Below are 27,494 nucleotides of genomic sequence, written 5' to 3'. Positions count from 1 at the left end.
ATGTGCTAGTTGGCTTTACCTGCACCAAAACTCCAGTATTTTTCCTTCATAGCTTGTTGTCCATCTTCTTTTGAAATCAAAATGTGTTTTCCCATGGCTCACTTGTCCTTCTGCAGCAGACATATGGTGAACAATATGTTTGGAACATCGATTCGCAACAAAATCACAGTATCGAATCGCAATACATATAGAATCATGAGAATCACAATACCTATCGTATCGGCACCTAAGTATTGTGATAATATCGTATCATGAGGTCCCTGGCAATTCAATATGTCCCTGGCAAGGCAATAAGAGATGAAGGGGTTACCATGGCAATAAACCTGATTATTGGCGATGCATTGCTGGGGCGGTTTATGTAATTACGTTTACCTGTGGCTTAGTGCAACCACAGCTCTGGCATTGAGTTCTGTCTGGCAGAGACTGATGCTGCTGCACCTACTACGGAAGAGGAGCACACTGACTCAGTGAGTAGGCTATTTTTCAATTTATGAATTGATCCCAACCCTGGTAAGTGTGGCTCAAGTATGATGACACTGGTTAGGCAAAATGTTTCTTCGAGAGACCAAGTACAATCTCTTACTGACTTGGAAGACAAAGATGTTCCTTGTTCAAAAAAACTATTAAGTGTCCTCTTGTGCAATGGTTTGACCTACATTTTATGGACAATAACATAAATTATACCTACTAGGTGTATGTTGCAAGTCACGACTTCACCGGAGAGCCGTTAGGTCTTTAATTTTTTTTAAATTTTATCAAAATGCTTTTTTGGCAGAAATGCCTTCTCGAACATGTGAATTTTCATGTGCCTTAAAAACAAACTTGTATGAGATCTGTAAATACGAATACAATTGTTAAATTACGAGCCTTGTGGGTTAAGCCACAGAAAGAGAGAGCAACCTTCCCACTAGCCATGTTCGGATTGGTCTGCCATAGAAGCTCGTCAGTCTGTGTTGGTAATCCTGTCGAACGAGACTTTTTTTTAAATGTACTGTGTAGTGGAGCTGCATAAGTGTAAGTATTGCATAAGTATTCTGGGGGATCAAGTGTTTTCAAAACACTCTCCTGCAACCCGCCTCACCAATTTATATTTATAAAAAAGTATTATTTACCTCAAATCTGTAATCCTCCAAGAAGCTAGCCAGAAACTCCAAGAAGCTAGCCTGAAACTAGCCAGAAGCTAATCCAGAAGCTAATCAGAAGCTAGTTCAGAAGCTAGTTCGCTTCTTTACTGGCAAATCGTTAGTATTCAGCTAACCACGGTTTGTGGTCATCAGCTATCCTTTAGCTCGAAAATCTATCGCCAGTTCTGTACGGCGCAGCGCGGCTCGGAACGGAACATACCGGACCAATTTTTCTCTCCATGTCCCTGGATTTCGACTGCTCTCTGGACATTCATAGCCGGATCTCACAGCTAGCTAGCTGCTATCCGTGTGACTATCGGCCTTCGTCGATTCCGGAGCAAACATCAATTATTCCGGAGCTAGCCAGCTCTGTCAATCACTCCTGAGTTCCATAAATCACTCCTGGGCTGCAGTCACCTATCCGGACCCGTTTTACTGCCTACGCGGAGCCCCACCGGGCCTTCACGACTGGACTGCCGACATTATCTACCCGAAGGAGATCCGGCTGGCTCCTCCGTCGCGACGTTACCTGAACGCCCATCTGCGGCCTGCTAACCATTAGCTGTCTTACTGGCTGCTATCTGAATAGACAATCGGACAATTTATTTATTTTTATTATTATGTTTTCTTCTTGGGCCTCTATAACTATATCTATTGTTTTTATTTTTGTTGTTGTGATTTGGATTAATCCCCTCTACCACACGGAACCCCACTAATCTACTGACGGAACGCAAGAGGTGGCTAACAACAGACCTCCATCCTATGCTAGCTTGCTACCGATGGCCTGGCTAGCTGTCTAAATCGCCGTGACCCCCAACCAACCTCTCCACTCACTAGACCCTTTTGATCACTCGACTAAGCATGCCTCTCCTTAATGTCAATATGTCTTGTCCATTGCTGTTCTGGTTAGTGTTTATTGGCTTATTTCACTGTAGAGCCTCTAGTCCTGCTCACTATACCTTATCCAACCTATTAGTTCCACCACCCACACATGCAATGACATCTCCTGGTTTCAATGATGTTTCTAGAGACAATATCTCTCTCTTCATCACTCAATACCTAGGTTTACCTCCACTGTATTCACATACTACCATACCTTTGTCTGTACATTATACCTTGATGCTATTTTACCGCCCCCAGAAACCTCCTTTTACTCTATGTTCCAGACGTTCTAGACGACCAATTCTCATAGCTTTTAGCCGTACCCTTATTCTACTCCTCCTATGTTCCTCTGGCGATGTAGAGGTGAATCCAGGCCCTGCAGTGCCTAGCTCCACTCCTATTCCCCAGGCGCTCTCTTTTGACGACTTCTGTAACCGTAATAGCCTTGGTTTCATGCATGTTAACATTAGAAGCCTCCTCCCTAAGTTTGTTCTATTCACTGCTTTAGCACACTCTGCAAACCCGGATGTTCTAGCTGTGTCTGAATCCTGGCTTAGGAAGACCACCAAAAATTCAGAAATTTTAATTTGAAACTACAACATTTTCAGACAAGATAGAACTGCCAAAGGGGGCGGTGTTGCAATCTACTGCAAAGATAGCCTGCAGAGTTCTGTCCTACTATCCAGGTCTGTACCCAAACAATTTGAACTTCTACTTTTAAAAATCCACCTCTCTAAAAACAAGTCTCTCACCGTTGCCGCCTGCTATAGACCACCCTCTGCCCCCAGCTGTGCTCTGGACACCATATGTGAACTGATTGCCCCCCATCTATCTTCAGAGTTCGTGCTGCTAGGCGACCTAAACTGGAACATACTTAACACCCCAGCCATCCTACAATCTAAACTTGATGCCCTCAATCTCACACAAATTATCAATGAACCTACCAGGTACCTCCCCAAAGCCTTAAACACGGGCACCCTCATAGATATCATCCTAACCAACTTCCCCTCTAAATACACCTCTGCTGTCTTCAACCAAGATCTCAGCGATCACTGCCTCATTGCCTGCATCTGTAATGGGTCAGCGGTCAAACGACCTCCACTCATCACTGTAAAACGCTCCCTGAAACACTTCTGCGAGCAGGCCTTTCTAATCGACCTGGCCGGGGTATCCTGGAAGGATATTGATCTCATCCCGTCAGTAGAGGATGCCTGGATATTTTTTTAAATGCCTTCCTAACCATCTTAAATAAACATGCCCCATTCAAGAAATTTAGAACCAGGAACAGATATAGCCCTTGGTTCTCCCCAGACCTGACTGCCCTTAACCAACACAAAAACATCCTATGGCGTTCTGCATTAGCATCGAACAGCCCCCGTGATATGCAGCTGTTCAGGGAAGCTAGAAACCATTATACACAGGCAGTTAGAAAAGCCAAGGCTAGCTTTTTCAAGCAGAAATTTGCTTCCTGCAACACTAACTCAAAAAGTTCTGGGACACTGTAAAGTCCATGGAGAATAAGAACACCTCCTCCCAGCTGCCCACTGCACTGAAGATAGGAAACACTGTCACCACTGATAAATCCACCATAATTGAGAATTTCAATAAGCATTTTTCTACGGCTGGCCATGCTTTCCACCTGGCTACTCCTACCCCGGTCAACAGCACTGCACCCCCAACAGCAACTCGCCCAAGCCTTCCCCATTTATCCTTCTCCCAAATCCATTCAGCTGATGTTCTGAAAGAGCTGCAAAATCTGGACCCCTACAAATCAGCCGGGCTAGACAATCTGGACCCTTTCTTTCTAAAATTGTCTGCCGAAATTGTTGCAACCCCTATTACTAGCCTGTTCAACCTCTCTTTCGTGTCATCTGAGATTCCCAAAGATTGGAAAGCAGCTGCGGTCATCCCCCTCTTCAAAGGGGGGGACACTCTTGACCCAAACTGCTACAGACCTATATCTATCCTACCGTGCCTTTCTAAGGTCTTCGAAAGCCAAGTCAACAAACAGATTACCGACCATTTCAAATCTCACCATACCTTCTCTGCTATGCAATCTGGTTTCAGAGCTGGTCATGGGTGCACCTCAGCCACGCTCAAGGTCCTAAACGATATCTTAACCGCCATCGATAAGAAACATTACTGTGCAGCCATATTCATTGATCTGGCCAAGGCTTTCGACTCTGTCAATCACCACATCCTCATCGGCAGACTCGACAGCCTTGGTTTCTCAAATGATTGCCTCGCCTGGTTCACCAACTACTTCTCTGATAGAGTTCAGTGTGTCAAATCGGAGGGTCTGCTGTCCGGACCTCTGGCAGTCTCTATGGGGGTGCCACAGGGTTCAATTCTTGGACCGACTCTCTTCTCTGTATACATCAATGAGGTCGCTCTTGCTGCTGGTGAGTCTCTGATCCACCTCTACGCAGACGACACCATTCTGTATACTTCCGGCCCTTCTTTGGACACTGTGTTAACAACCCTCCAGGCAAGTTTCAATGCCATACAACTCTCCTTCCGTGGCCTCCAATTGCTCTTAAATACAAGTAAAACTAAATGCATGCTCTTCAACCGATCGCTACCTGCACCTAACCGCCTGTCCAACATCACTACTCTGGACGGCTCTGACTTAGAATACGTGGACAACTACAAATACTTAGGTGTCTGGTTAGACTGTAAACTCTCCTTCCAGACCCATATCAAACATCTCCAATCCAAAGTTAAATCTAGAATTGGCTTCCTATTTCGCAACAAAGCATCCTTCACTCATGCTGCCAAACATACCCTTGTAAAACTGACCATCCTACCAATCCTCGACTTTGGCGATGTCATTTACAAAATAGCCTCCAATACCCTACTCAACAAATTGGATGCAGTCTATCACAGTGCAATCCGTTTTGTCACCAAAGCCCCATATACTACCCACCATTGCGACCTGTACGCTCTCGTTGGCTGGCCCTCGCTTCATACTCGTCGCCAAACCCACTGGCTCCATGTCATCTACAAGACCCTGCTAGGTAAAGTCCCCCTTATCTCAGCTCGCTGGTCACCATAGCATCTCCCACCTGTAGCACACGCTCCAGCAGGTATATCTCTCTAGTCACCCCCAAAACCAATTCTTTCTTTGGCCGCCTCTCCTTCCAGTTCTCTGCTGCCAATGACTGGAACGAACTACAAAAATCTCTGAAACTGGAAACACTTATCTCCCTCACTAGCTTTAAGCACCAACTGTCAGAGCAGCTCACAGATTACTGCACCTGTACATAGCCCACCTATAATTTAGCCCAAACAACTACCTCTTTCCCAACTGTATTTAATTTTTATTTATTTATTTATTTTGCTCCTTTGCACCCCATTATTTTTATTTCTACTTTGCACATTCTTCCATTGCAAAACTACCATTCCAGTGTTTTACTTGCTATATTGTATTTACTTTGCCACCATGGCCTTTTTTGCCTTTACCTCCCTTCTCACCTCATTTGCTCACATTGTATATAGACTTGTTTATACTGTATTATTGACTGTATGTTTGTTTTACTCCATGTGTAACTCTGTGTCGTTGTATCTGTCGAACTGCTTTGCTTTATCTTGGCCAGGTCGCAATTGTAAATGAGAACTTGTTCTCAACTTGCCTACCTGGTTAAATAAAAGTAAAATAAAATAAATAAAAATAAACAGAGCTTGCTCGGGAATGGCAGCAGGCAGGTGTGAGTGCATCTGCACGCACAGTGAGGCAAAGAATTTGAGGATGGCCTGGTATCAAGAAGGGCAGCAAAGAAGCCACTTCTCTCCAGGAAAAACATCAGGGACAGACTGATATTCTGCAAAAGACACAGGGATTGGACTGCTGAGGACTGGGGTAAAGTCATTTTCTCTGACGAATCCCCTTTCCGATTGTTTGGGCATCCAGAAAAAAAGCTTGTCCGGAGAAGACAAGGTGAGCGCTACCATCAGTCCTGTGTCATGCCAACAGTAAAGCATCCTGAGACCATTCATATGTGGGGTTGCTTCTCAGCCAAGGGAGTGGGCTCACTCACAATTTTGCCTAAGAAAACAGCCATGAATAAAGAATGGAACCAACACATCCTCCGAGAGCAACTTCTCCCAACCATCCAGGAACAGTTTGGTGACGAACAATGCCTTTTCCATCATGATGGAGCACCTTGCCATAAGGCAAAAGTGATAACTAAGTGGCCCAGAGAACAAAACATCGATATTTTGGGTCCATAGCCAGGAAACTCCCCAGACTTTAATCCCATTGAGAACTTGTGGTCAATCCTCAAGAGGCGGGTGGACAAACAAAAACCCGCAAATTCTGACAAACTCCAAGCATTGATCATGCAAGAATGGGCTGCCATCAGTCAGGATGTGGCCCAGAACTTAATTGACAGCATGCCAGGGCGGATTGCAGAGGTCTTGAAAAAGAAGGGTCAGCACTGCAAATATTGACTCTTTGCATCAACTTCATATAATTGTCAATAAAAGCCTTTGACACTTATGAAATGCATGTAATTATACTTCAGTATTCCATAGTAGCATCTGACAAAAATATCTAAAGCAGCTAACTTTGTGGAAATTAATATTTGTGTCGTTCAAAACTTTTGGCCATGAGTGTAGACAAAGAAGAGCTTTTCACTAGATAGAAAAACATTCAAAGACAAAAGTGAGTTTACAAGCTAATCAACATTCAAAGCAGAATTACTTTTCCATTGTTCTTCAAATACAGTGCATGATATACCCTTTTGTAGCTCCGAGTCTCTACTTTTATCTAATGTAAACAGCACCATTTCAAAATACCAAATCCAGGTGGTGAGTCACTCCCAAAATCCATTTGCTGAATGCTGGCTGAACCCTCCAGATAACTAGATGTGTTGATAGGATTCAAAACAAACGGACTGAAAACAGGTGGTACCGAGAAAATTACATCTAAACAACACAAGATCTGGCAGCAAGGCTTACTTTGATTTCTCAACTCATCCTCAACCATTATAACATTACGATTATAACATTTCAACTCAACCATGAGAATAAACACATAAAACACAGCACACTGTATATATAGAAAAGCTAATTATACTGTTTAGGGGTATACAATAATAGGAGTAAAAAGCATGTAACTGATTCAAGTACTCACTCCTTTACAATACGGTCAATGCATTCTATCACATCCCACATTCCATTCCTCTTCATATGAGGGTGTTATTAAATACTTCAGAGTTCAAGTAACAGACACATCAAGAAATTACACAAATTAACTTTTAACAAGGCACAGCTGTTAACTTCTTATGGCTGGGGGCAGTATTGAGTAGCTCTGATGAATAAGGTGCCCAGAGTAAACTGCCTGCTACTCAGGCCCAGAAGCTAAGATATGCATATTATATATTTGGATAGAAAACACTGACGTTTCTAAAACTGTTTGAATGATGTCTGTGAGTATAACAGAACTCATATGGCAGGCAAAAACCTGAGAAGAAAATCCAACCAGGAAGTGGGAAATCTGAGGTTTGTAGTTTTTGAACTCTTTGCCTATCCAAGATACAGTGGAAATGTGGTCCGATTGCACTTCCTAAGGCTTCCACTAAATGTTAATAGTCTTTAGAACCTTGTTTCAGGCTTTTACTGTAAAGGAGGAGAGAATAAGAGCTGATTGAGGTAAGGGGTCTGCCAGAAAGCCATGAGCTCATTCAGGCCCCATGAGAGGTAGCTGCGTTCCATTGCATTTCTAAAGTCAAAGGAATTCTCCGGTTGAAACATTATTGAAGATTTATGTTAAAAACATCCTAAAGATTGATTCTATGCATTGTTTGACATGTTTCTACGAACTGTAATGGATTTTTTTACAACTTTTCGTCTGGCCTGGGCGTCATTTATTTGGATAATGGAACTGAAGGCGCGAACAATAAGGAGGCATTTGGACATATATGTTGGACTTTATCAAAGAAAACAAACATTTATTGTGGAACTGGGATTCCTGGGAGTGCATTCTGATGAAGATCAAAGGTAAGTGAATATTTATAATGATATTTCTGACTTCTGTTGACTCCACAACATGGCGGGTGTCTTGTTTTTGTGTCTGAGCACCGTACTCAGATTATTGCATGGTGTGCTTTTTCCGTAAAGGTTTTTGAAATCTGACAAAGCAGTTGCATTAATGAGAAGTTTATCTAAATTTCCATGTATAACACTTGTATCTTTTATCAATGTTTATTATGAGTATTTCTGTAAATTGATGTGGCTCTCTGCAAAATCACCGGATGTTTTGGAGGCAAAACATTACTGAACATAACGCGCCAATGTAAACTAAGATTTTTGGATATAAATATGAACTTTACCTAACAAAACATACATGTATTGTGTAACAAAGTCCTATGAGTGTCAAAAGGTTAGTGATTCATTTTCTCTTTATTTCTGCTTTTTGTGACTCCTCTCTGTGGCTGGAAAAATGGCTGTGTTTTTCTGTGACTAGGTACTAACCTAACATAATCAGACGGTGTGCTTTCGTCGAAAAGCCTTTTTGAAATCGGACACTGTGGTGGGATTAACAAGAAGTTTATCTTTAAAAGGGCGTAAAATACTTGTATGTTTGAGGAATTTTAATTATGAGATTTCTGTTGTTTGAATTTGTCGCCCTGCACTTTCACTGGCTGTTGTCATATCGATCCCGTTAACGGGATCTCAGCCGTGAGAAGTTAATTGAAATGCATTCCAGGTGACTACCTCATGAAGCTGGCTGTGAGAACGCTTAAAGTGTGCAAAGCTGTCATCAAGGCAAAGGGTGGCTACTTTGAATAATCAAAAACTAAGATATATTTCAAGAACTTTCAAAGTTTCTTCAAGCGCAGTCGCAAAAACCATCAAGCGCTATGATTAAACTGGCTCTGAGGACCGCCGCAGGAAAGGAAGACCCAGAGTTACCTCTGCTGCAGAGGATAAGTTCATTAGAGTTACCAGCCTCAGAAATTGCAGCCCAAATAAATGCTTCACAGAGTTCAAGTAACAGACACATCTCAACATCAACTGTTCAGAGGAAACCGCGTGAATCAGGCTTTCATGGTCGAATTGCTGAAAAGAAACCACTACTAAGGAACACCAATAAGAAGAAGAGGCTTACTTGGGCCAAGAAACACGAGCAATGGACATTAGACCGGTGGAAATCTGTCATTTGGTCTGATGAGTAAAAATGATCTTTGTGAGATGCACAGTAGGTGAACAGATAATCTCTGCATGTGTGGTTCCCACCGTGAAGCATGGAGATGGTGCTGGTGACACTGTCTGTGATTTATTTCAAATTCAAGGCAACCTTAACCAGCATGGCTACCACAGCATTCTGCAAAGATACGCCATGCCATCTGGTTTGGGCTTAGGGGGACTATCATTTGTTTTTCAAAAGGACAGTAGCCCAACACACCTCCAGGCTGTGTAAGGGCTATTTGACCAAGAAGGAGAGGGATGGAGTGCTGCATCAGATGACCTGGCCTCCACAATCACTCGACCACAACCCAATTGAGATGGTTTGGGATGAGTTAGACCGCAGAGTGAAGGAAAAGCAGCCAACAAGCACTCAGCATATATGGAAACTCCTTCAAGACTGTTGTAAAAGCATTCCAGATGAAGCTGGTTGAGAGAATGCCAAGAGTGTGCAGAGCTGTCATCAAGGCAAAGGGTGGCTACTTTGAAGAATCTAAAATGTTAAATATATTTTGATTTGTTTAACACTTTTTTGGTTACTACATGACTCCATGTGTTACGTCATGACTACCCTGAGGGGATCCAGTTGGGTCAGAACACCTTTGCAGTGGATAACTTCAGCCAGACCCCCGTAGAGTGAGTGGAGGAGGGAGCTGGTGGGGGGCTTGACACCTCACGTCCTGTTGTAAATTAAAGAAGAGGATTCACACAGGAATGTTCCTTTGCTCCCAGAGACTTTCCCCACTGAAACTTTAACACGTTCAAAAGTGAATACTGGGAAAATATTCCTTACAGAGAACGTGGTGGACGGTCAGAGGCTAGCTATAGAAAACTAATGTCATATTGGTTGTTCCAACCTGTCATATTGGTTGTTATTTTGTGATATCCTTCCTGATTGGCCCTGTCCGGGGTGTCCTCGGATGGGGCCACAGTGTCTCCTGACCCCTCCTGTCTCAGCCTCCAGTATTTATGCTGCAGTAGTTTGTGTCGGGGGGCTAGGGTCAGTTTGTTATATCTGGAGTACTTCTCCTGTCCTATTCGGTGTCCTGTGTGAATTTAAAGTGTGCTCTCTCTAATTCTCTCTCTCTCTTTCTTTCTCTCTCTCGGAGGACCTGAGCCCTAGGACCATGCCTCGGGACTACCTGACATGATGACTCCTTGCTGTCCCCAAGGACAAGGTCCACCTGGCCGTGCTGCTGCTCCAGTTTCAACTGTTCTGCCTGTGATTATTATTATTTGACCATGCTGGTCATTTATGAACTTTTGAACATCTTGGCCATGTTTTGTTATAATCTCCACCCGGCACAGCCAGAAGAGGACTGGCCACCCCACATAGCCTGGTTCCTCTCTAGGTTTCTTCCTAGGTTTTGGCCTTTCTAGGGAGTTTTTCCTAGCCACCGTGCTTCTACACCTGCATTGCTTGCTGTTTGGGGTTTTAGGCTGGGTTTCTGTACAGCACTTTGAGATATCAGCTGATGTACGAAGGGCTATATAAATACATTTGATTTGATGTCATTAAAATGTTTAAAGGAAATACAGTAAGTTGAAAAGTACACACACTATATATGTACGAAGGCTCCATCCTCCACGTTGTCTTTTAAAAATGGAAGTATTTTTGTTAGGAGAGGGATGTGATTTTAGGAGCCATCAGAGATAATTTGTTTTCTAGAAACTTTGCACAGTAAGTAGCCACGCCCGAGTGAGGTCAGAGAGTGTGTCAGCCTGGAGGAACCATCACTTTCGACTAGAGTGTATAAAAGGATTGGTATAGAAATTAACATTTCGGCCAGAGAGGTGTGTAGCTACAGCTCACATCCAAAGTGGTTCGAACTCTGAATATCAACACAAGGTAGAGGCTAGAAGTTCACCTTCAGGACAATCACTGGTACAGCTGATTAGCTGTCTTAAGTAAAGTATTTAGAAAAGCACATTTATGCGGGACCAGTATACGACTCTTCAAACCAACGTATTCTACTTCTCTCATCACCACTGAGAACCATCTACACATACATATTTTCCACCATAATTTGCAAATAAATTCATAAAAAATCCTACAATGTGATTTTCTGTATTTCTTTTCTCATTTTGTCTGTCATAGTTGAAGTGTACCTATGATGAAAATTACAGGCCTCTCATCTTTTTAAGTGGGAGAACTTGCACAATTGGTGGCTGACTAAATACTTTTTTGCCCCACTGTATGTGTACAGAGGCCCAATATCAGCAACCATCACTCTTGTGTTCCAATGACACGTTGTGTTACGTAATTCAAGTTTATCATTTTAAAAGGCTAATTGATCATTAGAAAACCCTTTTGCAATTATGTTAGCACAGCTGAAAACTGTTGTTCTGTTTAAAGAAGCAATAAAACTGGCCTTCTTTAGACTAGTTGAGTATCTGGAGCATCAGCATTTGTGGGTTCGATTACAGGCTCAAAATGGCCAGAAACAAAGACCTTTCTTCTGAAACTCGTCAGTCTATTCTTGTTCTAAAAATGAAGGCTATTCCTTCAGAAATTGCCAAGAAACTGAAGATCTCGTACAATGCTGTGTACTACTCCCTTCACAGAATAGCGCAAACTGGCCCTAACCAGAATAGAAAGAGTGGTAGGCCCTGGTGCACAACTGAGCAAGAGGACAAGTACATTAGAGTGTCTAGTTTGAGAAACAGACACCTCACAATTCCTCAACTGGCAGCTTCATTAAAATAGTACCCGCAAAACACCAGTCTCAACGTCAACAGTGAGGTGGTGACTCCGGGAAATAAAAATAGCAGATCTTTTTTTAAATTGTGGTTATCAAAACTGTTTTTATCACACAATTGCATTCATAATTGTTATTTGTTGTGCAATGACTGGGCTTATAAAAGCACATTTCACTCCAGTAACAGCAGTTGTGATTTTTAGGCGCTGCTCTTGTGCTGTCTGACATGTGATAGATAATTCCGCTCCTCAAACAAGACACTGTATGCTGTGTGCGTGGGATAAATAAAATACACGAAGACTAACGAAAATACACAAGCACCAATTTAATTCCACTAAAGGCAAATTAACCTATAGCCCGGTAAGAATGGCCGGTCAAATGTATTGTTGTGTTTCAACCTGCATTTAAAATGGATTAAATTGAGATTTTGTGTCACTGGCCTGCACAGTTGAATGGCTGTGATAGAAGAAAACTGAGGATGGATCAATAACATTGTAGTTACTCCAAAATACTAAACTAAATGACAGCGTGAAAAGAAGGAAGCCTGTAGAGAATACAAATATTCCAAAACATGCATTATGTTTGGGGCAAATCCACACCACACTGAGTACCACTCTTCATATTTTCAAGCATAGTGCATCATGTGAAGGGTATGCTTGTAATCATTATGGACTGGGGAGTTTTTCAGGATACAAATAAAACAGAATAGAGCTAAGCACAGGCAAAATACTACAGGGCAACCTGGTTCAGTCTGCTTTCCAACAGACACTGGGAGACAAATTCACCTTTCATCAGGGCAATAAGCTAAAACACAAGGCCAACTATACACTCGAGTTGCTTACCAAGACATTGAATGTTCCTGAGTGTCCTAGATACAGTTTTGACTTAAATCTGCTGGAAAATCTGTGTCAAGACTTGAAAATGGCTTTCTAGCAATGAGCAAAGGACAGCAACCAACTTGATAGAGGTTGAAGAATTTTAAAAAGAATAATGTACAATCCAGGTGTGCAAAGAGCTTGACCTACCCAGAGAGACTCACAACTGTAATCGCTGCCAAAGATGATTGTAACATGTATTGACTGGGTGTCAAATGTATGTAAAAAGAGATATTTCTGTATTTCATTTTCAATAACTTTGTAACAATTTCTAAAAACATGTTTTCACTTTGTCATTATGGGGTATTGTGTATAGATAGGTCAAATAAAAAAAATCTGCTTTCATTTGACATGCGTCTATGAACTTCACATTGGTGCTCATGGGTCCTTTTACATGGAAATGACCCTCACTAACATGCAATGATTATGTTTTTTTTCAATGGCTGAGTCAGCTGCTTAAAATGCAAAGTCAAAAACATTTCCATGAGCTGTGAGTGACAAACACTCTAAACAAACGAATGAATTGTTATAGGAGGTTAAACGCAGTGGCCTTTCAAAACTCTTCATGTAGATAAACTATATCCCATCTCCTCAAACCGACACCTTCTTGCAATGCAAACTAACCCATCTACAGTCAGACTGAATTTTGTTTATTTCATAAATACAAAATAATAAATACTGCAGTGTTGTTCACATTGACATGTCGTGTACCACTTATGATCTTGGTCTCGTCTCTTCCCAGACATCAAACCACAAATAAGCTATGGCAAATTTTCTGCCAAATTAAAATGTGCCAAAGGGGAGGGTGGTGGCAACACCGAGGTCCCTGCTGAGTGAGAGGCAGAGAAAAAGCTGTAACATTTGCTACTCTACAACTAACGACTGTTTCCACAAATGTCCGCACCTGTTCGGACAAATCCGCTTTACCCACCTCTCTCACAGACAGGAAGTAAACAGGGACTCTGCTTTTTGTGATAACAATTTACAGGTAAATCAAAGCATTAAAGTAGGTTAAAAGTATTATATAAGGAGCAAGCTAGTTACTAAAATCCTAAAATGCTAGTAGTGCCCTACTTTCATTCTGTGTGAAGCCATTACACACACACATATTTCAATTCTGGACTCTTGATATTGCTCGTTCTGATATTTCTTTATTTTTATTTGTGAAACAATAATTGACACCACCACTGCTCTTCACGCTGAGCTGGGACTACAAGGGTGTGTGTCTTCATTCAAATTCAACAGTTAAATGAGTTGAGCACAGTCAGTAGAGGCCAATGTCAGTGATATACATCCTGCACACATAGCCATTAACCAAAGGCTAGGTGTGAGATTTTAAGAGTAACCCAGATGCATTAAGGCTAGAGTAAGCTCTTACTGTGTTGGTTTCTGTGACCCCCCCTCACTAGTTGTTTCCTACCTGGCTATATACAGTGCCTTGCGACAGTATTCGGCCCCCTTGAACTTTGCGACCTTTTGCCACATTTCAGGCTTCAAACATAAAGATATAAAACTGTATTTTTTTGTGAAGAATCAACAACAAGTGGGACACAATCATGAAGTGGAACGACATTTATTGGAATTTCAGTCTCTCGATGTGCAAAACTGATAGAGACATACCCCAAGCGACTTACAGCTGTAATCGCAGCAAAAGGTGGCGCTACAAAGTATTAACTTAAGGGGGCTGAATAATTTTGCACGCCCAATTTTTCAGTTTTTGATTTGTTAAAAAAGTTTGAAATATCCAATAAATGTCGTTCCACTTCATGATTGTGTCCCACTTGTTGTTGATTCTTCACAAAAAAATACAGTTTTATATCTTTATGTTTGAAGCCTGAAAAGTGGCAAAAGGTCACAAAGTTCAATGGGGCCGAATACTTTCGCAAGGCACTGTAGTCATGTGACACAGTGCTCAGGTTGCTCTTGAATAAGACCTGTGGACTAGAGGTCGACCGATTATGATTTTTCAATGCCGATACCGATTATTGGATGACCCAAAAAAAAAAAGCTGGTGCCGATTAATCGGCCGATTTGTTTTTTTTTTTTTTTCATTTGTAATAATGACAATTACAACAATACTGAATGAACACTTATTTTAACTTTATATAATACATCAATAAAATAAATTCAGCCTCAAATAAATAATGAAACATGTTCAATGTGGTCTAAATAATGCAAAAACAAAGTGTTGGAGAAGAAAGTAAAAGTACAATATGTGCCATGTAAGAAAGCTAACATTTAAGTTCCTTGCTCAGAACATGAGAACATATGAAAGCTGGTGTTTCCTTTTAACATGAGTCTTCAATATTCCCAGGTAAGAAGTTTTAGGTTTTAGTTATTATTATAGGAATTATTGGACTATTTCCCTCTATACCATTTGTATTTTATTAACCTTTGACTATTGGATGTTCTTATAGGAACTTTAGTATTGCCAGTGTAACAGTATAGCTTCCGTCCCTCTCCTCACTCACAACGACAACAGCCACCCTCGAAGCAGCATTACCCATGCAGAGCAAGGGGAACAACCACTCCAAGTCTCAGTGCGAGTGACATTTGAAACGCTATTAGCACGCACCCCGCTAATTAGCTAGCCATTTCACATCAGTTACACCAGCCTCATCTCGGGAGTTGATATGCTTGAAGTCATAAACAGCGCAATGCTTGACGCACAACGAAGAGCTGCAGGCAAAATTCACAGAAGTGCTGTTTGAATGAATGCTTACTAGCCTGCTGCTGCCTACCACCGCTCAGTCAGATACTTGTATGCTCAGTCAGATTATATACAACGCAGGACACGATAAACTAGTAATGTCATCAACCATATGTAGTTAACTAGTGATTATGATTGATTGATTGTTTTTTATAAGATAAGTTTAATGCTAGCTAGCAACTTACCTTGGCTTACTGCATTCGTGTAACCGGCAGTCTCCTTGTGGAGTGCAACGAGAGGCAGGTGGTTATAGCGTTGGACTAGTTAAATGTAAGGCTGCAAGATTGAATCCCCCGAGCTGACAAGGTGAAAATCTGTCGTTCTGCCCCTGAACGAGGCCATCATTGAAAATAAGAATGTGTTCTTAACTGACTTGCCTAGTTAAATAAAGGTGTACAAAAAATAAAAAATAATAAATAAATAAAAATAGGCCAAATCAGTGTCCAAAAATACCGATTTCCGATTGTTATGAAAACTTGAAATCGGCCCTAATTAATTGGCCATTCCGATTAATCGGTCGACCTCTACTGTGGACACACATTTTGCTGGAGATAAGGAAGAGACACACACACACATAGAGAGAGAGAGAGAGAGAGAGAGAGAGAGAGAGAGAGAGAGATGGAGAGAGACAGAGGAGAGCGAAACAGATCTATTATATACAATGCCTTGCAAAGTCAAATTTAAATTGATTTGTCATTGTCAAAAATCTGCACAAAATATTATGTCATGTCAAAGTTTTAAAGATGAATAAAAATGTAATAACATATATAGTCATTAAATAAATCCATTTTAATCTCACTTTGTAAGACAATGTGAAGAAATCAAAATACTTTTGCAAGGTACTGTAAATCCTACTGAGGGCCCAATAAGCTGTTGAGTTCTTCATATAGAGGAGCAAAGAAAAAAGGTTGCAAGTCTTCCATTTTTCTTCATAACTTTGGAGATTACACTTTTGCACTTTGTAGTGTATTTCAATTCATACTGGTATGTGTAAAGCAGAGGCAACAACACTAGATATGCTGAGGAATGCGCAGCTCTCTTACCTGTGTCTGTGTTCATCATGGCCCCCCTGTCCATGTATGACCACCTGTCCACCAGGATGCTTAGCCCCCTTGGGTGCCTCGATATGCGGAATCAGCACATCTTCCAAGCCCAGGTCAAAGCGCTTGTGTTTTGAGTTGTCCGGGAGGAAGAAGAAAGCCCCAAAGCATAAAGTGATGAAGGCACTGAGGATGAGGAGGAGGATAAACTTCTCTGAGAGCCTCAGAGTGGCCCTGTGGTGTGGGAAAGAGGCAGCGCCGGGTGACAGGGTGGGTATCCTGCGGCCCGACAGTGGCAGTAGAGCTGGTGTGGTCATGTTGGACTGTGGAAATGAACTCAGGGTGGACAAATGTCACGGCTGTATTATCTTATGCTGTATTATCTCATTCCGGGGGCGAGTACGTGTCCAGAAATCAAGTGTTGAGATCCCTCAGTGAAGTGACTGGTCACGATTGAATTTATGTTTTTTATTCTGAAATTGAAGGAGAAAGTTATGAGGACAGAGCAGGTATATAATTGGTACATACCATACACACTTTGGTTCAGTAGCCTGAACAATACCTGTCTTTACAGTCAGAATAATCATCACAAAATATAACAATGAGGCTTTTAAGTCAGTAACACCAAATCATTAACCTTACAAAAGACCTAGGAACCTGCACATCTGACTTTGGGAGTAACTGTATTTTGAATAAACACAATCTGTTAGTCCATAAGGATTAACTGCCCATACAGAATGTACTGTATTCATTGAACGCAATTATAAAGCACAAGGAAACGTTTCCAAGGAGAGTCGGCAGACCTTTATGTCAACCCGGTTTGAAAATGGAAAGATACTTTCAGTTAGGCTGGCTAAAGGTTACATCAAATAGTGATACGTAGCTAGATGATGGCAAAATCACCTGCGTGAGCGCGTGATACCATCACAACATCAATGCACATCACCTCCACTTATCAGTGATATCCCTGAAATCTAATGCGATACATATTTCCATTGCAGTACCTAATATAATAGTGTAATTGTAAGCAAAGTCACACTTAAAAATATCTAATAAGCATAATTGTAGAGGAAACAAATCTTACCGTGCAAATTCTGTCATTCTGATCCATGTTCTTTGGTTGTGATCCGAACACTATGAGCTGGATAAGCAACGACAGAATCAAAACCAACTCGAAATGTTTTGTTAATGTCTAACTAACACATATTGTAAGTTCATTTAACAGGACAGTTATTATGCTTTCAAATAGTGAAACATTTTAATCAGATATTGTCGCATCCTCGACAAGGTTCTAATACAGAGATACATTCTCCCTTGACCATTTCAATAGTAGCAAAATAAGTGTTAAAATGACAACTAGCTAGCTACTTATGTTCCTGTTAAATTATGTGGTTAAAAATTGGTCTTGTCTTGCTAATTTGTATGAATATTCCCAATATCCTGTATTTTATCAGCTTCCTCACCCGGGCCTGCGTCTATCGCGCAACGTCTCCACAGAATACCAAATTCATCCACTGAATTGACAGGATTGGCTAGCCATCTAGCTATTACTAATGGAGAAAAGCAATAACATTAACTTAGCTACCCGATTGTGCACCCGCAATATTGTATTGTAATATTAGCTAGCTACGTTTCTCGGATATGTTGAGGTTAGGAAAAGAGTTGGCCTGCTAAAGACTGCGCCTTTTTCTGTAAAGGCATCTGGCTAGCTAGCTACTGTTAGCAAGCTGGCTAGCTATCCTCCGGAGGCAGTCCGTTACGATTTTTCGCCGCTGCTGCATCACCTCAATAATGCCTTTGAGTAAATCGGTGACAGACATGCATCCTAGTCCACCGTTTCCAAATAGCCGTGTTCAGAAATATATTCGGGTAACTCGCTATCTATGATTTCATTTTGTAGTTTTGCTTTCCCTTTGCTCATTTCATTCTTGATAGCTCTACAGCTCTCTAAATAGCTAGCCTCTGTCAAGGGATGTTGATACTGCTGCAACTCTACAACGAACCACGGCTCCTCCCACAATCTCGAACATCGACTACCCAGCCTGGTACATTTAGGGAGCGTCTATCAATTACAAAAGTATTTTTGCAACGTGTTTTATTTGTATTTATTTAAACTTTATTTAAATAGGCAAGTCAGTTTTGCAACGTGTATGTCTGTGTGATTTAGCACTGACTGTACTTTGTAGCTAGTCCTTGTATTAAAAATATATTTGTTTTGCATGTGAAAGACTACAATGCACAATGGCTGAATATGGATCTAGCAATTAGTGCTTTGCAAGGAAGTTTAGTTCAGTGTTTCCCAACCAGAGAGCTACTTGGCCTATCCACGATGAGTATGAGGCTCATGAGACCATTGGTTTACTGGTAAAATGAACATGAGGGTTCGGGATGGAAGCTCATTCACTCCATGAAAAATAAATACAATTGTTGATACAATATCAACATTTCAAGATAGTAGAACATACTTATATGAAATGTTTCTTAATTTGTAATATTGCGTGGTGCTTTCAGAGGTGGCACCACATATAAATAAATCAGCTGTAAAACAGTTTTATATGGGCTATGATGGGAACAGATTTTTTCTAATCTGGTCATGGTTTTATAAAAAACTAGTCAACAACTGCGATTGGACAATATAACTAACAGGGCTGAGCTTGTTTTATGCAGGGTTGCATCATGTAGGCCTTTGCATCTGTAATTTAAAAGTTACTCACACAGTATGTCATCACTTTTCTGTTGATTGATTCATTCCAGTAAATAATTTTGGATTGATAAATCTAGGTAGTTTAGCCAACCAAAGTTTGAATTTAAACCAAATTAGATCACATTCACATTTTCTCTTCACACAAATAAATCGCCCTATTTTAGGGTATAAATATATAGCTTAGGCTATGAATACATGATGTTACCACTTTGTTTCCAATGGCCAGAGGGGATCAGAGCGCATAGGCTTCTCTAGGCTATCTGCAGCTGATCAAACTGAAAATCGGATTAATTGTGTATGAGTTTTCAACCTTTTTGTGTCAATATTTTTTAGCAAACTGAATCAAAAGTGTTGGGGCAAATGCCGGCGGCTCTGCTTTCCTGATCTCTGCAACGTGGATAGATGGAAATTGCCACACAATGCTACAGATTATGAAACATATCCTATATGTATGTTCTACCATCTCGAAAGGTTGACTTAATATCAAACATTTTTTACTCAGTATTAAAATTAAAATGATGGCAAGAATGAGCTTCAATAGTTCAGGGGTACTCAGGACAGAGAAATTGAGTTGGTGGTACAGTAACCTAAAAAGGTTTGGAACCATTGGTCTAGTCCTGGAAATTCCAGACCTAGGGCCCTAGGGCATCATTGTTAACATTGTGGGAGACAACCCATCTGCCTAGGGATACTTTTTGCAAGGCCTTCAGTTAAGGGCAAGGGAATTATGGGAAAGTGGATGTTTTTTTAAGTGTCGAAAACGACATTGTAATTGTGTAGAAAGACATTTAGTGGCACATGATCCTAGATCCTATAAAATACACTTAGCAAAATGCACTCTCTTGTTGCCTACCATTGGGCAACAGCGCACAGTCAATTATCTTCAGTCTGTCAGCTTATAATCAGAGTGCTGCTTTTGACCCTGACAAAATGTGTTTTCTGCCCATTTTTACACCAAGTCTGAAAATATTGCTTCAGTCTTTGACTTTAAACATAGTGTATAAGTTGTGATAATGGTTGTGTTGTCTTGTCTGCCCGTTTTATAAATCAAATCAAATCAAATCAAATTTTATTTGTCACATACACATGGTTAGCAGATGTTAATGCGAGTGTAGCGAAATGCTTGTGCTTCTAGTTCCGACAATGCAGTAATAACGAGCAAGTAATCTAACTAACAATTCCAAAAAAAACTACTGTCATACACAGTGTAAGGGGATAAAGAATATGTACATAAGGATATATGAATGAGTGATGGTACAGAGCAGCATAGGCAAGATACAGTAGATGATATCGAGTACAGTATATACATATGAGATAAGTATGTAAACCAAGTGGCATAGTTAAAGTGGCTAGTGATACATGTATTACATAAGGATGCAGTCGATGATATAGAGTACAGTATCAACGTATGCATATGAGATGAACAATGTAGGGTAAGTAACATTATATAAGGTAGCATTGTTTAAAGTGGCTAGTGATATATTTACATAATTTCCCATCGATTCCCATGATTAAAGTGGCTGGAGTAGAGTCAGTGTCATTGACAGTGTGTTGGCAGTAGCCACTCAATGTTAGTGGTGGCTGTTTAACAGTCTGATGGCCTTGAGATAGAAGCTGTTTTTCAGTCTCTCGGTCCCAGCTTTGATGCACCTGTACTGACCTCGCCTTCTGGATGGCAGCGGGGTGAACAGGCAGTGGCTCGGGTGGTTGATGTCCTTGATGATCTTTATGGCCTTCCTGTAGCATCGGGTGGTGTAGGTGTCCTGGAGGGCAGGTAGTTTGCCCCCGGTGATGCGTTGTGCAGACCTCACTACCCTCTGGAGAGCCTTATGGTTGAGGGCGGTGCAGTTGCCATACCAGGCGGTGATACAGCCCGCCAGGATGCTCTCGATTGTGCATCTGTAGAAGTTTGTGAGTGCTTTTGGTGACAAGCCGAATTTCTTCAGCCTCCTGAGGTTGAAGAGGCGCTGCTGCGCCTTCCTCACGATGCTGTCTGTGTGAGTGGACCAATTCAGTTTGTCTGTGATGTGTATGCCGAGGAACTTAAAACTTGCTACCCTCTCCACTACTGTTCCATCGATGTGGATGGGGGTGTTCCCTCTGCTGTTTCCTGAAGTCCACAATCATCTCCTTAGTTTTGTTGACGTTGAGTGTGAGGTTATTTTCCTGACACCACACTCCGAGGGCCCTCACCTCCTCCCTGTAGGCCGTCTCGTCGTTGTTGGTAATCAAGCCTACCACTGTTGTGTCGTCCGCAAACTTGATGATTGAGTTGGAGGCGTGCATGGCCACGCAGTCGTGGGTGAACAGGGAGTACAGGAGAGGGCTCAGAACGCACCCTTGTGGGGCCCCAGTGTTGAGGATCAGCGGGGAGGAGATGTTGTTGCCTACCCTCACCACCTGGGGGCGGCCCGTCAGGAAGTCCAGTACCCAGTTGCACAGGGCGGGGTCGAGACCCAGGGTCTCGAGCTTGATGACGAGCTTGGAGGGTACTATGGTGTTGAATGCCGAGCTGTAGTCGATGAACAGCATTCTCACATAGGTATTCCTCTTGTCCAGATGGGTTAGGGCAGTGTGCAGTGTGGTTGAGATTGCATCGTCTGTGGACCTATTTGGGCGGTAAGCAAATTGGAGTGGGTCAAGGGTGTCAGGTAGGGTGGAGGTGATATGGTCCTTGACTAGTCTCTCAAAGCACTTCATGATGACGGATGTGAGTGCTACGGGGCGGTAGTCGTTTAGCTCAGTTACCTTAGCTTTCTTGGGAACAGGAACAATGGTGGCCCTCTTGAAGCATGTGGGAACAGCAGACTGGTATAGGGATTGATTGAATATGTCCGTAAACACACCGGCCAGCTGGTCTGCGCATGCTCTGAGGGCGCGGCTGGGGATGCCGTCTGGGCCTGCAGCCTTGCGAGGGTTAACACGTTTAAATGTCTTACTCACTTCGGCTGCAGTGAAGGAGAGACCGCATGTTTCCGTTGCAGGCCGTGTCAGTGGCACTGTATTGTCCTCAAAGCGGGCAAAAAAGTTAGTTAGTCTGCCTGGGAGCAAGACATCCTGGTCCGTGACTGGGCTGGATTTCTTCCTGTAGTCCGTGATTGACTGTAGACCCTGCCACATACCTCTTGTGTCTGAGCCGTTGAATTGAGATTCTACTTTGTCTCTGTACTGGCGCTTAGCTTGTTTGATAGCCTTGCGGAGGGAATAGCTGCACTGTTTGTATTCAGCCATGTTACCAGACACCTTGCCCTGATTAAAAGCAGTGGTTCGTGCCTTCAGTTTCACACGAATGCTGCCATCAATCCACGGTTTCTGGTTAGGGAATGTTTTAATCGTTGCTATGGGAACGACATCTTCAACGCACGTTCTAATGAGCGTATTCGTCAATGTTGTTGTCTGACGCAATACGAAACATCTCCCAGTCCACGTGATGGAAGCAGTCTTGGAGTGTGGAGTCAGCTTGGTCGGACCAGCGTTGGACAGACCTCAGCGTGGGAGCTTCTTGTTTTAGTTTCTGTCTGTAGGCAGGGATCAACAAAATGGAGTCGTGGTCAGCTTTTCCGAAAGGGGGGCGGGGCAGGGCCTTATATGCGTCGCGGAAGTTAGAGTAACAATGATCCAGGGTCTTTCCACCCCTGGTTGCGCAATCGATATGCTGATAAAATTTAGGGAGTCTTGTTTTCAGATTAGCCTTGTTAAAATCCCCAGCTACAATGAATGCAGCCTCCGGATAAATCGTTTCCAGTTTGCAGAGAGTTAAATAAAGATCGTTCAGAGCCATCGATGTGTCTGCTTGGGGGGATATATACGGCTGTGATTATAATCGAAGAGAATTCTCTTGGTAGATAATGCGGTCTACATTTGATTGTGAGGAATTCTAAATCAGGTGAACAGAAGGATTTGAGTTCCTGTATGTTTCTTTCATCACACCATGTCACGTTGGCCATAAGACATACGCCCCCGCCCCTCTTCTTACCAGAAAGATGTTTGTTTCTGTCGGCGCGATGCGTGGAGAAACCCGCTGGCTGCACCGCTTCGGATTGCGTCTCTCCAGTTAGCCATGTTTCCGTGAAGCAGAGAACGTTAGTCTCTGATGTCCCTCTGGAATGCTACCCTTGCTCGGATTTCATCAACCTTGTTGTCAAGAGACTGGACATTGGCAAGAAGAATGCTAGGGAGTGGTGCACGATGTGCCCGTCTCCGGAGTCTGACCAGAAGACCGCTTCGTTTCCCTCTTTTTCTGAGTCGTTTTTTTTTTTGGTCGCTGCATGTGATCCACTCGGTTACACTGGTTGTAAGGCAGAACACAGGATCCGCGTCGCGAAAAACATATTCTTGGTCGTACTGATGGTGAGTTGACGCTGATCTTATATTCAGTAGTTCTTGTCGGCTGTATGTAAAGAAACCTAAGATGACCTGGGGTACTAGTGTAAGAAATAACACGTAAAAAAACAAAAAACTGCATAGTTTCCTAGGAACGCGAAGCGAGGCGGCCATCTCTGTCGGCGCCGGAAGTACAATATGTCAGAGGGGGGCTGGAGTGAAGATTTTTTGACACATTATAAAGTAAATCCATCTTGAAATGCAGTCACGTCCTGCTGAGTGGGGGGACAGAGCCCAAGTCAGTCAGTGGGTCCTTGAGATGCCATTAGCTCAGGTCCCACTCCGCACCACAGGGCCACTGGGCAGATTTATGTGACACCCCTTACTGAGTGAATTAGTAGTGTGGTGCTGTGGCACAGAGTGTGCCGTAATCACTGTAGAGTCTTCTTTGGAGATGCATCATGTGTCACGCACACTTGCAAACTGTACATTTGAGTGGCTGGCTCTGTGCCTAAAAAGACACCAAAACAAAAATGCTGAGCTGACACAAAAGGCTGACACTTTTAAAGCCATATCAGGTTCCGGAGGGAGGGGGGCCGTTTGCTTCGCTGCACCTCTTGTTATCAATGTCAGAGGGGTACGGATCATTGGCCTGGACAGGACTCATGGTGAACTTCAAGCCCAACAAAACAATGCAGCAAAGACAAAGTGTTCATTACAAACACTTCTAGAGAGAGAAAAAAGAGTGGTGAAGGAAAAGAAACAAAGAAAGGACAAGTGGAAGAAAGAGACGGTGAGGGAGATTAAGGTTTAGAACAACAAGGCCCTGGTGCAGCAAATGAAAAGGCATACTCCAGCAGGTAAACATAACATAATGAAACAGCACCTGGCTTTGGAGTGCCGTGTGAACAGGGTGGCAAATTACGATGGTTTAAATCCAGTCGATAAAGTAGAGTACCATCATAGCACCCTGGGGATCTATGCCGGGGCAAGAGGATAGGCTCCCATGCTATGTCATAGAGGGTATCTGTCAAATGTATGTTCCAGTGATGATAACATGGGGAGGGGGTTGGTGAGGGTTACTCCATATCTGATGATCAGGGCAATGGGGCATCTCTGTGCCATCCTACGGTGCCAAGAACACAGATGACGATTCCCAGGTGATGTGACATGACGAGCAGGTGTACTAGATAAAGAGAGCTCTACAAACAGGACTGGAGTGGTGGTGTTTGGAATCAGATGATCTGATGGAGACTCAGTCAGTCAGAGCAGTGTTTGTGGGGATAATTGAACTGTCTAGTATTCAGGTACTCTGGCTACCAGTTTATTTCTGTCTCTTTTAGGCCCAGGTGTCTGTAGATTCAGTCCTGTATGGCCAGGTTCACATTATTGCCTGGAGATTGCCATGGGGCACTCCACTCTCCTGTGTGATGTGGGGTCAATTTAGAGCTATGTAAGTACATTAGTGTGATGATATGGCTCTGGCCCTTTTCTGAAATCAGGTTACACTGTGTTCAGTGTGACCCGTTGTCAGAGTCTTTATTTATGTCACACACACACAAAGAAAATGATCTGACTCCACTCATCGCATCATGGAACATTAGCCACAATGCAGTTGATTCTTCCTGCTCAGCGCACTCTATCTGGCCTGTGTGCCGTATCCATCTTGTCCAAAGGGGATTTACTAATATGTTCTGCAATGTACATGCATAATAGAGGTTGAACTAATATAAACCATTTTAAATAAATTATTCAAAATTCATCATGGATAGACTCTACTCTAATTCCATCACCGTACATTTATAATTATAAACCGCTCTGGGTTCGTGTACTTTTAAATTACCCCTATTTCAACATTTGCAATGATGAAGAACTTGTGGTTCATCTCTTGGAGCCCTGAGATGAAGAGCCTATCAGAGTATGACGTCATTCACAGGGTTGTCTTGGCGATATGTCGTGGCAAGCTCTTTACAGGAACAATAAAGATGGAGTTATCACCTCACACACACAAATATGCAAAGGATCGATGAGTGATGGTCACAGCTCAGCACACCAACAGAAAGGGGGAGAGTCCGTGAATGAACCAGGTAGATTCTTTGTGCGAGAAGGAATAAAAATACAAGGAAGACAAAGGAGCGGAATGAGGGAGTGTGAGACAAATTATTGTCCATCACATTTTTCTGTTATGTTGTATTAGAAGAGGTTTTTAAGCTTACAAGACACGTCTCAGTTTCCAATCAGGGGTTTAAAGCGTTTATGTGGGACATAAACCTCTTCTCTCTCGGATCCACTCCGCAGACAATGGTTTAATGTGTTGTAATGTGTAATTGTAATGTGATTTCAACACTTGTGTTCTCGAGATCAGGTAACAGAGGTTAGTATTTGAGTCATCCACCCCCTCAACATCATCATTTCTAAAGATCTTTACACCTCCCTGCTCCCACCAAACAACTGTACAGGGAGGAGGGTCAGCTACCTCAGGGAGGGTGAGAGTGTGTTTGTTTGTTAAGTCTAACACAATGATACCAGTAGTACAACAGCTTTTCAACCAACATGTAGTGGTACAGCTTCCACGTAGGCAACATCAACAACTGTCCAACAAACTAAACATGATAATGGTGATTACATTATTACTCATTTCCAATACAGCGTAATTAGATAGGTATCACGCTTGATTTGGCACTGTCCCCACTAATAAGTATTCTCTAAGGCGCTCCTGTGTAATGGAATATTTCCATTAAAATGGTATGATGGGCTGAAGTTAGAGTGAATAGCACACTACTCTCATCAAGTGGTGGAGAACGGAACTGCAGTGACAACAAACTTTCAGCCTATTATTCTAAACCATGACTACATTTATTATGAATGTTATGCTTTGTATTCAGGATGGAAATGATATAACTGTTGCTAATATTGTACCAACACATCATCAAGTGATTTTTTTAAGATGAAAGAGAATGGTCTTTCAATTACATTCATTCTTCTCACTTTTATCCCCAACTGTACCACTTCTTTCCCACTATTTCGTTAATCATCTGAAATGGTTGATTTGTAGGTGCTGTTAGGGGTGGTGTTAGGGGTGTCCTGGTCCTGTCCCTCAGAGCTGTACTGTCCTCAGATGGCCCCGAGGCGAGCCTGACCCTGTCCCCCCCACTGCCGTTATCACGCTCTGGGGCAGGCAATCTGATGCCTCCACCACACTGCCACAGCACAACCAGTGGGGCTTACCGGGGAGACCCTTATGGCCGTGACCACAGCCCCGGAACCCTCCTGCGCACACATAAGGCAAGAGTGTTAATATTCATAGTTTTGTATCTGATATTTTCAGAAAGGAGTAAGAGATTAAAAGCAAAGCTATCGTGGCCGTTGTGAAAATACTTAGTACATCTGTCTGGTGCTTAATGTCATGGTGGACAGCGAACACACACTTCTCGACTGACAGACACAGACTCATGTCTTCACAGAGCCAAAAAGAGTTCCTGTTACCTGATGTGCCTTGTCCACTGAGCGCACCAGACAAAGCACATGTCCAATTCTGCACATAGAGTGGAAGTCAGAAGTTTACATTCACTTAGGTTGGAGTCATTAAAACTTGTTTTTCAACCCCTCCACAAATGTCTTGTTAACAAACTATAGTTTTGGCAAGTCGGTTAGGACATCTACTTTGTGCACGACACAAGTCATTTTTACAACAGTTGTTTACAGAGACATTATTTAACTTATTTAACACCGTGTCACAATTCCAGTGGGTCAGAAGTTTACATACACTAAGTTGACGGTGCCTTTAAACAGCTTGGAAAATTCCAGCAAATTATGTCATAGCTTTAGAAGCTTCTAATTGACATCATTTGAGTCAATTGGAGGTGTACCTGTGGATGTATTTCAAGGCCTACTTTCAAACTCAGTGCCTCTTTGATTGACATCATGGGAAAATCAAAAGAAATCAGCC

General features: G+C 42.3%; 1 protein-coding gene across 2 annotated transcripts in view; it reads right to left on the bottom strand.

The window, feature by feature from the left end:
- Positions 1 to 18,538, bottom strand: part of LOC112225470 (mannosyl-oligosaccharide 1,2-alpha-mannosidase IB) — a 151,576-nt gene extending 133,038 nt beyond the window's left edge. Inside the window, exons 1-3 of one of the 2 annotated variants that reach the window (XM_024389453.2) lie at positions 17,982 to 18,538; positions 17,603 to 17,659; positions 16,522 to 16,991 (exon numbers count right to left, since the gene is read on the bottom strand). In XM_024389453.2, the coding sequence (XP_024245221.1) occupies positions 16,522 to 16,835 (314 nt within the window). In that variant the 5' untranslated portion in view covers positions 16,836 to 16,991; positions 17,603 to 17,659; positions 17,982 to 18,538. Of the gene's footprint in view, positions 1 to 16,521; positions 16,992 to 17,602 lie in introns of both variants that reach the window. The other variant, XM_024389452.2, reaches the window with a different exon arrangement.
- Positions 18,539 to 27,494: the final 8,956 nt, after the last annotated feature.

Source organism: Oncorhynchus tshawytscha, linkage group LG26 (genome assembly GCF_018296145.1).
Source record: "Oncorhynchus tshawytscha isolate Ot180627B linkage group LG26, Otsh_v2.0, whole genome shotgun sequence".
NCBI classification, from domain to species: Eukaryota; Metazoa; Chordata; class Actinopteri; order Salmoniformes; family Salmonidae; genus Oncorhynchus; species Oncorhynchus tshawytscha.
The sequence above is the reverse complement of the archived record's forward strand: the minus strand, read 5'-3'. Positions and strand labels throughout refer to the sequence as shown.